Here is a 16692-nt window from a genome sequence, read left to right on the forward strand (position 1 = left end):
CAAATGTGTCTGTCCATTAGAATGGACAGTGGGTTCAAAAGCCTGTTACTGAAATCACATACGGATTTGACATAAATCTAAAGCCTAACTTGAAAATGAATAATTTTTCTTACACAAACGCATCGCTTCGCTTCAGAAGGCCTTTATTTACCCCCAAGAGCCGCATAGAGCACTTTTATCATGGATGGATGCACTTTTATGGACTTTCAAAACAGAAACAACCATTCACTGCCATTATAAAGCTTGGAAACCAGGACATTTTTTAATATAACTCCGATTGTATTCGTCTGAAAGAAGAACAATGTCATATACACCTAGGATGGCTTGAGGGTGAGTAAATCATGGGCCAATTTAAATTTTTGGGTGAACTATCCCTTTATAGGTATAGTACACCCAAAAATGATATTTGTCATCACTTACTCATCCTCATGTTGTTCCAAATCTGTATGAGTTTCTTTATTCTGCTGAACACAAGTGAAGATATTTTGAAGAATGTCGGTAACTAGACAGTTGACAGTATAGCCATTGATTTCCATATTTTTTCCTACTATAGCCTATATTTCCTAATAACTACATATTATATTATTATGATATAATATTATCATTATGTTACGTTTTCCTGATTGGGCTAGGGGAGGAATGAAACAGTAAAAATGGATGGTGGTGAAATGAAAGTGCAACAGCATGAAGCCACCCCGTCTCCAGACCCAGAGTTGTTTCACAATAACCACATAGTGATCTCATTCAAGAAAGTAGTTTTATTTACAAATTAGGCAAAAGAAAGAGAGAGGTATCAAGTTCAGAAGGGGGTATAGCCAAAATAACAAACATAATCAATCTTACTCCTCATTAATCAAACTACCTAAACTAAAAGAAAAGAAAACAAAGTACAACAAAATAAGCTAACTCCCTTGCTAGCATAAACAGGGGAAAAAAAGTATGATTCAAAATAAATGGCACCCACCTCCCTACTAACCTCACAAAATAAAGAAATAAATTATTAAATAACAAACTTCAAATAAACCAAGAGAAAATGATCCATTAAGTCAAACAATGATTAACCATTAAAGGTAACACTCACTTCTGCCTTTAAAGTCTCAATCAGGGATTGAAATAGAAAGAGACTAAAAAGAGAAAACTACTTCACTAAGTAGTACACACAATATAAGGTAGAGATACACTGTTCACTACTGGCTTCAACAAAGTCTCAGGTCTGGGGTTGAAGAAGGGACCTTGCTGCTGCTGCTGCACACAGTCAAGCCACCACCAACACAGCTCTGATGGTGTTTGCAGTTTAAATACTCCCAGCATCCAATCACAACAGGCCATTGATTATCTGTACCAGGTGGAACCATTTCTCCTATGAAGAGAGACAGGGATAGAGAAAAAGAGAAAGCAGCACAGCTGAACACACACAAACAGAACCTTACGGCTCTGGACGTAACAATTATTAGTAATTATTTTGAAAATTATCATAATATTTATCAGTAATGTATCAATATAGATATTACAGTACAATACCGTATAATTAATTACAGCAAAAGCAGATCAAATGACGAAATACTGTACAAATACAGTAAAGTACTATTTTATAGTTTACAGTACTGATCTTGTGTACTGTAAAGTGAATTACAGTACAGTTACTGGAAATCGAAATACATGCATCATGCATGGCAACCGTGCTGCCAGTAATGTTCTGTAGAAATACAAGAAAATCGTTAACAGAGAAATTGTTTCAAAGATGCACACAGGAAATTACTCTAACGTGAATGCGTTGATTGATTCCTAGGTTTATTTTGTTATGAATAAACAAATGTGCGATCTATAAAGCAAAAACCTTACAATTAAAGTTGAAATGTTGTAATGTTCAAGATTTTGATCTAAAAAAAGAAAGATGCGCAAAAAAAATGACTCCAACATGACCATATTGATTGATTCTAAGATATTTAGTTTGTTACAAACAATGTGCAATCTGTAAAACAAAAACCTCAAAATTATAGTTGAAATGGTATACTGTTGAAAGGTTTTTGACCTTGAGGAAAAGCTTTAAGTATATACTAACAATTTTTATGTTTATTATTTAATTTTATGTTGGTACATTTTTGTGAAGTACACCTGTTTTGACCTGACGTCCATTGAAATGGACAAAAAAAAATTACAATTAAAGCCAAACATTTTTTTTATTTTTTTTTATTTCGTCTCATTTATAGAAGCCTCATGAGCTGGGAAAATGTACTTTTATATTTTTCAGAAACCTAAAACATAATTCTGGTCTGAAGGGGCTAAAGAACTCTGTTCAACAAAAGCACTGCCCACTTACAATATTATGAAACAACAATGCTTCCAAGAACTCATTTATTTATTTATTTATTTATTTATTTATTTATGTGTGTGTGTGTGTGTGTGTGTGTGTGTGTGTGTGTGTGTGTATGTTAATGTATCAAGCCTTTTTAAACCATCTAACACACATGTTGGTGCTGTCCCGCTTGTTGCAGAAATGATTTGTTTAGTGGTGAGACTGCAGTGAAAAGCAAACCTACTTGTCTTTGAAGTACTTTATTCTTGCAAGAACAAGAAGGCCATTCACACACAGACTTCAGAGTTTTCTGCTGCCTTTTCATTCATCCCTCACACCTCACTCTGCTGTGTTCCTGTTATGATCATTCAGAAAGAAGATCTGTATCATACAGTGGTTAAAGTAGGATTTGGCAGGTAGGGGAACCCTCAAATATTGTGCATGCAACAGGGAAAAATAACTCACTGTTGGACAACATGTTGAGTATCGTGGTATAGAAATACTTTTTGGGACAAGAGTGTCACTGTGGCACAACGAATCAGGGTGGGGGACTGTTTCTAATAAATGGCCGGATGTCGAGTTGACATGTGACACCTTTTGTTGCAAAGATCTTCAGCTCACATTTGAAGAAAGTACACAGTAATTGTCCACTAAACTATTGTCTGTTGTCATGCAAGCACACACATTACATTAAGTAAAATTAATTTTTCATAACACCACTGAGGTTTTGTATTAACATAAGCTTGTGAAAGCACATATTCAGATTATCTACAGATTACCCTTGTCTTATGCAGCACACACACCAAAAGCTCTATATGGAAAGTTCCCCTGTTCCAGTCCCTTTGACCCTCTTCGGCTTCACACCTTTTCTATCTGTGAAGCAAGAGATGCTCCAAGCTCTCTTCAAAAACACATGTGGTTTTAACACCCCTAAACATGTCATGTACCGATAGCTACACACACACACTCTCTTCCTATGACCCTTAAGTTCGCAGGGCAAGCTCAAACTAGGCTTTAGGTTGAGCTCGCCCTGCAAATTCAACACATCTTCATTTGAACATTTTATTTCATTTTCAACCATAAAACTGTATGCAATGTCTATTATTTTCTTATTTGATCTTTCAACTTGTCTGATAATCTTTATTAACTGCTGTGCACGATGAATCGGTTCGTCTTGAAGGGGTTGAGTCTTGGTGGAAGACCTTCGCCAGCATCTTTCTCTCCTTCTTCTCCGTCTTGCAAGCTCTCTTTGTGTGGATCCTCTGGAGGTGTTCAACTACAAGATTGTCCATAAAAATCTCACTCAATGCACTGAAAAATCTCTGCACTGCAACATTAGGCTTTATGTTTATATTCACCAGTGATGTCTGTGACACAAAGTAATTGTAGTCTGACAAGTATATTAAAATATAATGTAATCTAATTACAAGTTCTATATATTTGGAATCTGATTATTTAATCCAGATTACATGAACCAGTTCCTTCCCCAGGTTTACATCCAACACTCAACACATTACATGGGGGTTTGTAGAGGAAAGTTGAGTGTCACTCAGAGTCAAGAGTCAAGACCATTCAAGACCACGGAGCAAAATCCTCAGTGTTAAAGTACACAGTTCAGAGTCTATATGAGCCCAATCTACAGAGAAGACAAAGTTACACTGGGATAGTGTCACTATATAGCAACACATTTAAACACTCGGTTGGTCAGATAAGAGGAAGTTAATAACCACAGGAGGAGCTGATGATGTTTAAAGGAGGAGCTGTAACTATATATAATGAAGAGCAAGAGCTGTAACTATATATAATGAAGAGAAAGACTGACAGAAACAGAAAATGGCTGATAAGTGTGATCTGTGTCTGCTGGGACTGATCATTCTCTCTTCACTTCTCACAGGTAAAGAAATCTGTATTTTCTCTAAAGACATTTAGTGGAATTAGTCTGGAAAGAGTTCATTTGAACATGCTCAGTTTATTCTTGCACACATTCACGTTGTGATCTCAGAGTTGTGTATTGATACACACAGATCATACTGTATTATTCCTGATACTGGACATAGTGTCACTCAAACATCTGATGATGAAGAATTATCTTCATATTAAGAGTGTGTCAGTGATTTGAACAGCTCTCTGATAAAGACTAATAGTTTATTCTGGAGAGTGTGTTGTTTGCTTTAAGTCAGGAAAAATACTATGATTTAAAACTTCTGCTTTTTATGCTGGTGTGTTTTATGTTTCATTTATTAATATATATCATAATGATCACTGAGATATACTGTGTTTCAGGAACCAGTGGAGTTTATGTGTTCATCAGTTCTGGTGAAAATGTCTCTCTGTCCTGTAATAAAGCTCTTTCTGACTGCAAATCAACTACATGGATCTACTATAAGAGACATTCATGGGGAGTTAAACTGATTACTGGAGGGATAAAGAATAAAGACACAGAGAGACATGAGAGACTGAGTCTGGAGTCTGACTGCTCTCTGAACATCAAGAACGTCACAGTAGAAGATTATGGAGTATACAGATGCAGTCAATATGTGAATGGAGAACAACAAGGATCTTATGCTTATGTTTATCTGAATGTTCTTCATGGTAAGTTTATGATTATGTGGTCAATTTAAAAAGGGCAGATACTCCCTTTAAACTCAGATGATGATTGAAGAGTCTGTGATTTGTGTCTTGTGTTCAGTTTCAGTGTCTTCATCATCATCATCATCATCATCATCATCTTCATCCTCACAGACTGAGATCAGTCCAGGCCGCTCTGTGACTCTCTCCTGTCAGTTGTATTCATATTATAGATTCTCCTGTTATGATTGGGTCAGTTCTAGGGGACTTAAGCTGTTGTGGGTGAATCAGGCTGGTGTTGATCTGAAGACAGACTCCAGATATCAGATATTATCATCATCAGATCCAGATCCCTGTATCATCACTCTGACTACAACACTCCTGAATGAAGATGACAACAGAGAGTGGAGATGTCAGCTTACTCACAGAAATCAACTGGAGACCTCAGTCAGATACACTGTCAAGTATTCAGGTGAGAAAACACTCTTTTCTGACAGATTTGTGTAAACTTCCACAGATTGGCTCTACTCTTTCTGATGGCTTCATACGTTTTGGAGTTGTAAAATATTAGTGGTCAAAGTCATAAACTGCATAACAATCCTTATAATCCCCAATATTGGCCTCCTACATGGGTCATACATGATATATTGCATAAATCAGACGAGTGTATTAAAGCCTAGTATGACCCATGTAGGAGGTCGGCTTTAGGAATTATAAGGCTTGTGTCCTTCATTCAAGCTGAAGGTTTATTTGCAGAAGCTCAACTGTGTTTCACTCTCATATAAACCAGGAATAAATTATACAGTAACACATTAATACAGTTATACAGTACAGTCTCTTCTCAACTACTGCCACTGTAAACTGTGATGATGAACACAAACTGCATGTCATGATCGATATGAACATATGATGTTAATGTCCTACAGATGATGCGTCTGAACATTCATCTTCTGCAGATCCAGTCGCTTCACCAACACTGATTCCAGTCAGAAGCTCAAACTCTGAGAAGACATCAAGCCGAACTACAGCAGCAGCTCCTACACAAGGTTCATGATCACATGATCACTGTATAAATAGATTTATTTTTGGTGAATGGCGATAGTCATTCTCCTCCTGACAGCTTGAGAGTGAAGTAAGAAGATAATAGATGACAGACTCGTGCACATATTCATCATTTCTGTGATGTGAAGCTCCAGTATTATGTGATGATGATGTTGTGTATATGTGGCATTATGTGTTGAACTGAACTAACAGACGTGATCCACAGATCCAGCTGATACAGCATCAGAAACTGAAGTCAGTGTGACTGCTGGATCATTATACAGAGGTACGACACGTTCATTTATACTGACAGCTTTATAACATTAAACTATCAGTCAGTCTGTAAATGCTTCATCAATAACTGTTGATAGTTGAATACCCTTGACTTCAGTCATGTACAGTTTCTCTTCTTCCTCTCATGTTTCCTGCAGATCCTACTGTGGAATATCTATGTATTGAAGGCATCTAAAACATGCAACGCTTCATGTATGAAAACATTCAAATGCACAAATATTGATGAATCAATATAAAAAAAACTGGTACTGCGTTAGATTAAACTGGAAAGGCTCATCGTACTTGCATATTGTTGTCCTATTGTTAGTTTAACTGCTTCTGTTGTTCTCATTTGTAAGTCGCTTTGGATAAAAGCGTCTGTAATGTATGTAGATGTAATCCATGTCTATTTTGTATATCTATCTTGTATATTAATCCTCTTACTTATGCTTATTAATGTTGGTGTCTTGTAAGTCCATGCGGGCTGGGCTTAATCATACGCATGACACAATAATAAAACTTCATTCATTCATTCCATAAAGTTTAGAAAGTTTTTTGTGTGCAAATAACAGCCAAGATTTATTTTCATTTAAATGGTTTTATGGATATATTTGCCTACAGTGTTGAAAGTCATTCTCTTGCGCTTCATATGTAAACTGCTTTAAATATAATATTAATACAGTAATGGACAGACTCAGACTGTATAATCTCTCTCTGTTCTGTGTGATGGAGCTGATTTGAGGATTCTTGGATCTCGTCTGTTCATTCCTGTTTTTAGCATCTTTTTTCATTTTGAATGATTGCTACTAATTTTCTTAATAAAACCTCTGCAGTTGTGTTTAATAAGCTTCAATAACCGAGAGCAGGGCCGTCTCAGTTTAGTGGCGCTTCTGAAGCCAGACTGGTTGTTGTCCAGGAGGATGTTCTGTGTGAGAAATGGAGATAGTTGGTGGAAAACGACTCGTTCAAGTGTTTTAGCAAAGTGGTCCAGAAGTTCAGGGAGGCGGAAGTTAAATCAGTGGTGCTTGAGAAATACATCCCAGATCTTCCAGAGCATTTGTAGTGTTGATAAAGGAGTCTGGATCTGATATATTTCTCAAGGCTGGAGAGAGTAAAGCAGAACGTTATAATCCATGTGTAGAAACTGTGTGTATAGTCAAGTCACCTTTATTTATATAGCGCTTTTTACAACACAGATTGTATCAAAGCAGCTTCACAGTGATAACATGAAAATAATACAACAAAGTTTGTTTCTAGAAGTAAATTGCTTCATCGTCCACCCTAAGTAAGGCAGATCAATAATATTGTTGAATATTAAATGTCCCCAACTAAGCAAGCCAAAAGCCAAGGCAACAGTGGAGGAACCAAAACTCCATCAGTGACAGAATGGAGAAAAAACCTTGTGAGAACCCAGACTCAGTCCCTCAGTTCTCCTCTAGCCAACCAAACAATCAGTGTGATTAACAATATATGCATTTCTCACTCGCTTCACGCATGTAAAGCAACACTTCACTGTGGGACACAGTGTGCGCTTTATTTTACCAAGCTGATGCTTATAATTACTTTACAATACTTTTAAAATCTGTTTTTTAATTCAGGAAACTGCTAAAAATAAAAAAGAAGGGAGACTAACAGTAATGTTCTCGTGTGCAAAAGAATATCTTATAAACTCTTCAGAGCAGATGTGTGTTGAGCCAGTGTGGTTCACAATACGCACGTCTCACACGTTTCACCCGTGTAAAGCAACACTTCACTGTGGGACAGTGTCACCAACACTACGGAAACTCTAGCAGAATTTAAACACTGAGTTGGTCAGAACAGAGGAAGTTAATAACCACAGGAGGAGCTGATGATGTTAAAGTCTTTACAAAGGGGACTTTACAAATGCTCACATAACATAAGCATTTTAGAGCTTATAATATGAATAATGCTCAACGTTAAGTATGAAGTAAAAGAATGACGAACATAAACAACTGCTAACAAATCTGGATAAACAGAGTCACACAAGAATTGGAACATTGGAATAGCGTGAAGGAGAAGATGAGTGCACTTCCTTGAAGTACCCAGTCCCACCAGGTGTATGCAGTCTGTGCCGATCGGGTAGATGAGCTAGACAGGATCTGTGCAGTCTTTCGCGCAAAGTTTGTCTTCATAAAAGGTGTCGTCCCACCATGGGGAGACCTTTGGCATCCTTCCGAGGATGTCGATCTGTCCCATAGAGAAGTCCTCTGTCACTTCCAAGCAAAAGGAGTGATTAGCAGGACAGGTCAGTCCTCCATATGTGAACGAATTCATCTCACTGATGACGCACCACTGTGTGAGACACTTGAACAGCATTTGAATGGCCATGCAATGATTCAACATTTATGAGTTTGCTATCATTGGAAGAGAAAGGCTGCAATGTGTAACATGTACAGACAACATAATTATGAGTTTCAAGACAACAAGTGTGACTGGTAAACAAGGTCTCAGTACCCTTCAAAGACATATATCCAGTGAGGTGATCCCATTTAATTACCTGATCTTTAACTACCACTCCAATGGAGCGAATAGTAGTGGAATTTGGATAAACTTGATCTGGGTGGAGGAAAAGTGGCAAAAAACCCAATGCAACCAATACATTCGTTTCCAGTATACATCATAACTGTGGATAACAGTTCTGAATATTTGACTTGTTTTATTTTTTTATTTTTTATTTTTTTCTGAAGAGAACCATCTATGCAAATCTAGAACCTCAGTTAAATCATTCAGAACATGTCTCGGGGTCTTGTGAAGACGAAGGTCTAAAATGTCCTGTCTTGTTGCAGTGAACATATCTTGTGCATATGATCTGCAGGCTAAGTCATGTTCGATGGTACGGGTCTGATTGAACAATGTGTGGCTGACCGTTAGAAGCGCCTGTGCCTCGGAACGAACCGCTTTGATAATGTTATCATTGCTATTGGTGATGTGTTGAAATCCAGTGGCCATCTGATCTGCCAACCATGTGGAGAATTGGGATTGTTTAGTTATTTAAAGGTGTTGGCTAGTGAATTAATAAATCCGAACAAGCCGGCTATCCCGCTGAGGTCTCGTTTTAAGAGAGCAAGTGGAATTTGGACGGCAAGTCTGTCTTTGTAATCAGAAATTAAATCATCGATTCGTGACTGTAGCCATGCATATGACTCATCATTAACATTACAATGTTTTGTATAGGCAGAGAGTATGTTGGAAATGTTGTAAGTCACATGTGTCATTACCAAATTTACATAATGTAATAAAGTTTTGTTAATGTTTCCTCTAATCAGTCCACCAGGAGGAATTCTGGACACTTTTTGGGTTTAGTGTATCCACAGGAGGTCAGATTAAAACAATACATAAGAGTCCATGAACAGTTGTGTGGGACTGTTGAAATTGTCCATGCTACAGTATGTGAACATTCTCCAACACAACACTTTCTTCCTTTTGGTTGGTCCACACAAATGTTTTTGCTCGTTATGTGTGTACGATGTGAGATCGTACATTAATTCTGTGAACCTCATGTGTGTGTCATTATGTGTTTCTGTATGTGTGCACCTATATGCTGCAGGTTCCAGATTTTTAACATTCTAGCACAATTCTGGGTCTATGCCATTGTTGATGTTTTCGTGTAGAGTGTACATGTCACCTATTGTGTCACCTGAATCTATTTTAAGTTGATACCAGGCAGTGTGGTTGTGCATGAATTTTGGTGCTCGAGTGTATCCTGAAATGTTTCCTGAAGGTGGGTGGGTGCTACCTGAACTACAGCAAATTTGCGTTGTGTGCAATCTGGATCCGGTACTATACCGGGAGGCCATGTAGCTGTTTCTTTAGGTGCGACTGTGATTTGTGGTGTGGACGGCCCCTTGGAGTATTTCCACACCCACCTCCCACATTTCAGGTTGTGAGTGAAACCCTTTGGCCCAGTCTGATGCACGTGGGCCCGGACACTTTTCTTTCATCCGGCCTCCATGGGATCGCTGCAGTCGACCTGGAAGGCAGGAAGAGAAGACAGTGACAGTTATTTATATATTCTGTGTACCTTTAAATGATTTGCACTGAGACATGTGATACCATCGCAGTCATACGTTGTGGCCACACAGCTGTTGCATACAGCTTTAATTTCATATGGGCCATCTGGGTGTGAATGCACCTTGCTGCACAAAAACACGTATCATTACCATGTCTCCTTCTGAGAGTTTCACCTCAGAGTTTGGGTTGAATTGTGCATCATTTGTTAGGTCTGATTGCTGTTGTTTCAGAGCAGCGTGTGCATTTAGCACTTCCAGCCTCTCTCGTAATTTCTTCAACACAGACTGTTGAGTTGCGATCACGAGAGGCTCCAGGTCTGCTGGGCTAATTTCTGGGTCGATGGGCAGCTTCATGACTCTTCCAGTCATGAGTTCGAATGGACAACTGTAAAGTGTTCATGTAGTGTCAGGCATAATGCGCACCCTTTGGATTTTTGATATTTATTCAAATAAATGTAAGTTTGCTATCGAAGTTAGAAACGTGTATGCCGATGTTGTATGCAACTTTAGAGACGTTCCCTAAATGTGCGAATGTCCAATGTCAAGCCAATTTTACATTTAGTCATTTAGCAGATGCTTTTATCCAAAGCGATTTACAGTTAAACTAACAATAGGACAACAATATGCAAGTGCTATGACAGTTTAAGCTAATGCAGTACACGTAGGCATACTATAGAGAGAGAGAGAGAGAGAGAATAGAATAGAATAGAAAGTGTTAGTATTAATTGATCAAGTGTTGATTTTATGCCAGTATATCACGAAACGCTCAGCATGAAACTTTGCGCGATAAGTTCATATTCTGAGTCCATCTTCTTGCCTGAAGCCAACAGCCTACTTCCTCAATAAGGTGCAAGATTGGTCTTTCATTGGTCTTCCCAAACTTTTTAGCCCGCGACCCCCATGATAAATGCGCTGCTACCCCGCGACCCCGCACCTCCCCCACCCCAGGGTGCGAAATTAACTTTTTGGCTCACCTGCCACCGGGACTGGTAGATGAAAAAATCCACTAGCCAAGCATATTTTTTACCGGCCAAAATAATAAACAACCTTTTTTTTTTGGTCACATATACATTCATTTCAGTAGGCTACTTTTAATTGAGATAATAAGGTAGGCCTATTATGTTGAATACAAACATAAAAAAAATGTCCAGAGCAAAATCTGAAATGTATACCGTAAAACTTCAAATAATAGCCCGGGCTTTTATTTTCCCAAATCGCTGAACTGCACCGGCTTGTATTTGAGACAGGCGTCTATAAGAGACAGGCCTTTAATTCAGTGTTGATGTTGTTCATTGAGTGTAGCACATCCATAGAATTTAGGCTGACAGACAGAAAGCATGACAGTAAGAGTTTACCACATTATATTACGTTTTATTTATAATTCGAATGTGTTTAACAAATCAGTTAATGTAAGAATTACATTATATTGCGTCGTGTCACGTCTAGGACAACTCGAGGTAACGATATCACACACCGGTCGCGCACTTGCTCAGTTTATGGCCAGCAATATTTTTATGTTTAAGGACATTATGGAGTTAGTATAATGTCTGTACTGTACTATGTTATGATTGTACTGTACAATTAAATACAATCGTTGCTAAGTCTTCAGTCTGAACACTTTACCTCAGAGCGTCCGTTAACTGAATGAATAGATAATATCATAATACCTCGAGTTGTCATTGACGCAGCGTGGCGCTTCTCGTCTTGTGTGCGAGATTATTGGCAGCATAAAAAAAACATTCATTACTATCATCTTCACCGCGATACACCTCAACTACAAGTTCATTGGCGAATTCCTCCTCGTCGCTCCCGTCCACTTCTCCCTCTCCGCCTTGCTTGCACTAACAGCTCCCGCCCAGATGCGCACGGCTCTCTTGCGTGCGCAATCTGCACCATAGAACTGGTTTAAAAAGATGATCTGACAGGTTTTAGAAGATTAAATACAAACCGAAACAAAAAAACCGACCAGGCCTCTATTTGAGACCGGCGTTTATTTACCCAAACCTGTCGTCACACCGGGCGTTTAAAAGAGACAGGCGTCTATTTGGGACTCGGCTATTATTTGAAGTTTTACGGTAATAAAAAAAGATTAATATATTGATATATTGATGTTTAATATTATTTTAATATAGGGCTTTTTTTCTGTTCCTTTTTTTTTTTTTTTACCTGTGTTGTTTAATTTAATTAGGTGATTCTAAGTTTAAATATTGATGATTACAAGCTTGGGGGAATTGCAATTAATTACAGCAAATTGTGCAATTAATTAGTTAATTTTTTTTGACCGATTCCCAGTCCTAATGAGGGAAACCGATTATAATCCTGTTCATGGTAGAGAAAGCTGATGACATGGCATGACAAGTTATTGAATGAAACATAAACACAGCTTTTGCGTGTTTATCATCTTTTCCGCATATACTGACACAGATAATCATTTTCATTTTAAGAATGAATGTCTTCGTCAACAACAAGCTCTTTTGCACCCCCTGCTGGTGAGGTCGACTAACAGCAGATGGAGAGGATGCTCGGTAATCTACTGCAGTTCCTGGACATCACTGTTGAATTTACTGTCGAATTTGAACCACTGAATTTGTGGAAGCGAAATAAAATAGACCGGAAATTGCCTGTTGAATATTACAGGTTGTATTTTTAAACAGTTTGAATATTTTGGAAGTGAAATATGAAAGGTGAATATGGATTATTTAATTTTTAATAATGAAAATGTGTTTGAAATGTTTTTAATTGAAATATTCACAGCTTAAATATTCAACCATGTTGAATTTCAGCCCATAAAAATGCAAGCCCTAAAAATACAATGCATTAAAATGCAAGCATGGTTAATGCAATGCCTATTTTTTTTCCAAGTAGTGCAATTCAACAGGCTTTTTATTTCAAAAACATTTGACATTATTTTACTTCCATACAATTTCATTTCTAACATGATAAATACTGAAATTAATGATTTTATTGACACTACGTTGTACTTTTGCAAAAAAGAAAAAAAACGTACGTGGGCTTCCTCAACATTGATTTCAATCGTCTCTGGGTTTATTTCGCTGCTGATTCGTATATCATAGTAATTGTGCATTTAAATGTTTGTTACATTTGTTGATTGGGATTGAGTCAGTTTAAATTAATTACGTTTATGGCATGATGTTTATTTGTTTCATTACACTCTGAATTGTAGTCTGCTTACCACCTATAGGCTGTTTCTTGTTCCTCTGCCCTCCCCTCAATTAATCAGATCCAGTCTGACTAAACTGAAAACATATTTTCTGATATTTTCATATAAAATGCTTCATTATCCATTTTAAATGTGGAATTAAACCCACTTCCCACTATTGCATGTTACGCAATCATGTTTTTAGGTATCTAAAAACTTTTTCAGATCTTTGCTTTTTCAGGCAATGACCAACATGATGAGGAGGACAAGCCAGTTTTGGTGATTGAACCCCAAGCTATTTGTCTGGCGAACATGAAGAGGGAACACCGGCAAGAAGAATTTGCTTCGAATGCTGGAAGTCCAGATGTGAAACTGGTATTTCAATGGGGAAAAGTGTTCTTTATTATTTTTTAAGAAACTCATACAGGTTTGGAACAACATCAGGGTGAGTAAATGATGACAGAATTGTAGTTTTTGGGTGAACTATCCCTTGAAATTGTATTTATTTATTTTTTATTCCAGATTTACTCAATGTTACACCGTGGGCCAGTAAGAGAATGATCATTTCAGAGAATGAGAAATGTTATGTTATTTAATTACATTTTGCTAATAAAGTTATACAAATCATTCCACTGAATTGACATGGTAATTGTTGCTACGATCAAGCTCTTGTGGTCCCCCAACCGATGTGTCATATATCACTAAAAAGGGGAGAATCTCACCTTTAATGTGTTATATGGCACATACGCAGGATAACTATGGATCAAATGTGTTGCATTTTTAAATAATAACCTATTTTTAAATTGGAATTTCTCAAAAATATGATTTTCTGAGCAAGAATTGTAGCAAATCTTTGACCTGGCCTTACTCAGTCAATATGAAAGATATCGAGGTTATATTTTCACAGAATGTTCTTTACATCGTGTAGGATGATTTTATGTAGAAAACATTGAATCACAAAAAAAATGATTTTAGCTGGGTTTTCACAGGCAGGGTCACACATGGCTTTGTGTTATTTCAGACAGATATCCACTGCCTTTGCTAGGGTCAAACCCGTTTCCCTGAGAAGCCTAGCTCTCACGGTGTCATTGTTAACACCACAGACAATCTTTACTCAAGTCACCAGTTAATCGTCCACATTCACAGTCTTTCGCCTTATTCTTCAAGTGAGTCACGTGTGCATCAGTGGTTTGGTTCGGTCCCTGTGCTCTGGTGAACATATGGAGTTAGGAGGCTTCAACTGCTCCATGGTTTTCCTCTGACACCATGTGATGTTTGTGGACTGTGTATTTTAATAATTCACTGAGACACCAGATTAATGCCACTAACTGTTTTACTCAACTTTTATATTCACTATTAATTTACAAATTACTTAATGTTTTAAAATGGGATATACAACTTGAGATTAAATATTAAGTCTGTGCATACAAATGAACATGAAATATATTGCTATGTGAATATAAATATTTATTAAATGTGCAATAAATAATAACAGTTATGTAACAGTTGAGGTGTAATGTAATGCCACATGTCAAATCTGAAATATAAAAGTAATCAAGCTGTGCTATCTGTGTCTCTGTAACAATGGTGACAGAGGCTCATGGGTAATGTGGAGGCTCATGGGTAATGTAGAGGCTCATGGGTAATGTAGAGGCTCATGGGTAATGTAGAGGCTCATGGGTAATTACTTAAAAAATATTTAATTTCCAGACTCAAACCTGTTGAGTCTGACTTTGGGAAGAAGATAAATCCAATGTTTGTGCTAAAAGTTTAAAAGTGTTCTTTAGAAAGTTCTGGATCTTCCTCCAGCGTGAAGAAGGAAGGGTGTGTGTGTGTGTGTGTGTGTGTGTGTGTGTGTGTGGACACTGTTTCAGATACAGCAGAATAACCCCTGGGGTCAAGCTCAAGCTTTATTAAGCTCCCTTATGCACAAATAGAAACAACTGACATATACAGGGCATCTCAAAAGTAACAAAGTTCTACTATCTAAGGATCTAAAGTTAAAAGTGAAGAAAATTTATTTGAAATACTGTGTGTTAGTGTTATATTTTTGTTTTTATTTCATTTTTCTTTAATTCGTTCAATCTCAAAAGATACATTTCATGCAAAAGAGCAAACAAATAGAAAAACACAGTTACCTTTTCATTAATTAGCTGCATTCCAGAGGTCTGAGTGGTTAATTAGTTTTATTCTTTTCTTAAGATCATCTTTGCAAATTTTTGCTTTTAAATTGTATTGTTTGGCAGCCGTTACACTGTCCAGTCCATATTAATCACTTTTATCCAGTCTAAAGAACTCCATCATTCCCCTCTGTTCAATAAAAGCACTGCCCACTTACAAGATTATTAAACAAAACTTCCAAGAACTCAATTATTTATTTATTTATACATGTGTATATGCGTGTATATGTTAATGTATCACAACCCATCTAACAAATATTGAGGATTTGTTCTGCATGATATCAGCATTGACCAGCAGGTGTCGCTGTGTGCATTCCAAACCTGGAGAAATCAGCCACTTTTACACACATCAGGCTGGAAAGCTTTAAAGCTTCATGAAGCTTAATCTCACCATCACTACCTTCAGGTTCACTCAGCTCAACAGTTACTGTATACGCTATATTAGCAATAATGATTATTTTCATCCTTCATTCTGAGCCCTGTCTGAAATGACTGGTGTTAGTGGCGTGTCCCTTAAGGCTTGGTTAATGTCACTGCATGTTTTGAAAACATTCATATATAACCATCATTTACAGACAAAGCATTATGAAGTTATTCTCTTACGGTTTGTGATGCTGCTGTCAGATCAATACAGTTCTGCTTCACGTCTCAACTAAAGTTTCTTCACAAACTGTGCATTTCCCCTGTGCACTTCAGCGCTATACAGAGAGATATATAAGTTGCAGGGCGAGCTCAACCTAAAGCCTAGTTTGAGCTTGGCCTGCGAACTTAAAGGGATAGTTCACCCAAAAATGAAAATTCTGTCATCATTTACTCTCCCTCAAGTTGTTCCAAACCTGTATGACTTTCCTTTCTTCTGCTAAAACACAAAAGAAGATATTTTAAAGAAGGTTGGTAATTAAACAGTTGCTGGTCCCCATTGACATCCATAGTATATTTTTTTCCTACTATGGAAGTCAATGGGGTCCATCAGTCGTTTGGTTACCGACTTTCTTCAAAATATCTTCGTTTATGTTCAGCAGAATAAAGAAAGTCATACAGGTTTGGAACAACTTGAGTAAATGATGACAGAATTTTCATTTTTGGGTGAACTATCCCTTTAAAGGTCATAGGAAGAGAGTGTGTGTGTGTGTGTAGCTATCG

At 37.4% G+C, this 16692-nt stretch overlaps 1 protein-coding gene and 1 pseudogene across 3 annotated transcripts in view; one reads left to right on the plus strand and one right to left on the minus strand.

Annotated features, from left to right (window-relative positions):
* Nucleotides 1–6329, plus strand: part of LOC311302302 (uncharacterized protein) — a 79631-nt gene extending 73302 nt beyond the window's left edge. The window contains exons 3-5 of one of the 2 annotated variants that reach the window (XM_084428077.1): nucleotides 4986–5336; nucleotides 5791–5910; nucleotides 6132–6329. In XM_084428077.1, the coding sequence (XP_084284203.1) occupies nucleotides 4986–5336; nucleotides 5791–5910; nucleotides 6132–6226 (566 nt within the window). In that variant the 3' untranslated portion in view covers nucleotides 6227–6329. The remainder of the gene's footprint in view (nucleotides 1–4985; nucleotides 5337–5790; nucleotides 5911–6131) is intronic. The other variant, XM_084428079.1, reaches the window with a different exon arrangement.
* A 1825-nt stretch (nucleotides 6330–8154) lies between these two features.
* Nucleotides 8155–9414, minus strand: LOC311297624 (annotated as a pseudogene). The gene has a single exon. The product of its transcript is annotated as an uncharacterized misc_RNA (transcript).
* Nucleotides 9415–16692: the final 7278 nt, after the last annotated feature.

This window comes from Rutilus rutilus (genome assembly GCF_951802725.1).
Source record: "Rutilus rutilus genome assembly, chromosome: 1".
Taxonomy (NCBI): Eukaryota; Metazoa; Chordata; class Actinopteri; order Cypriniformes; family Leuciscidae; genus Rutilus; species Rutilus rutilus.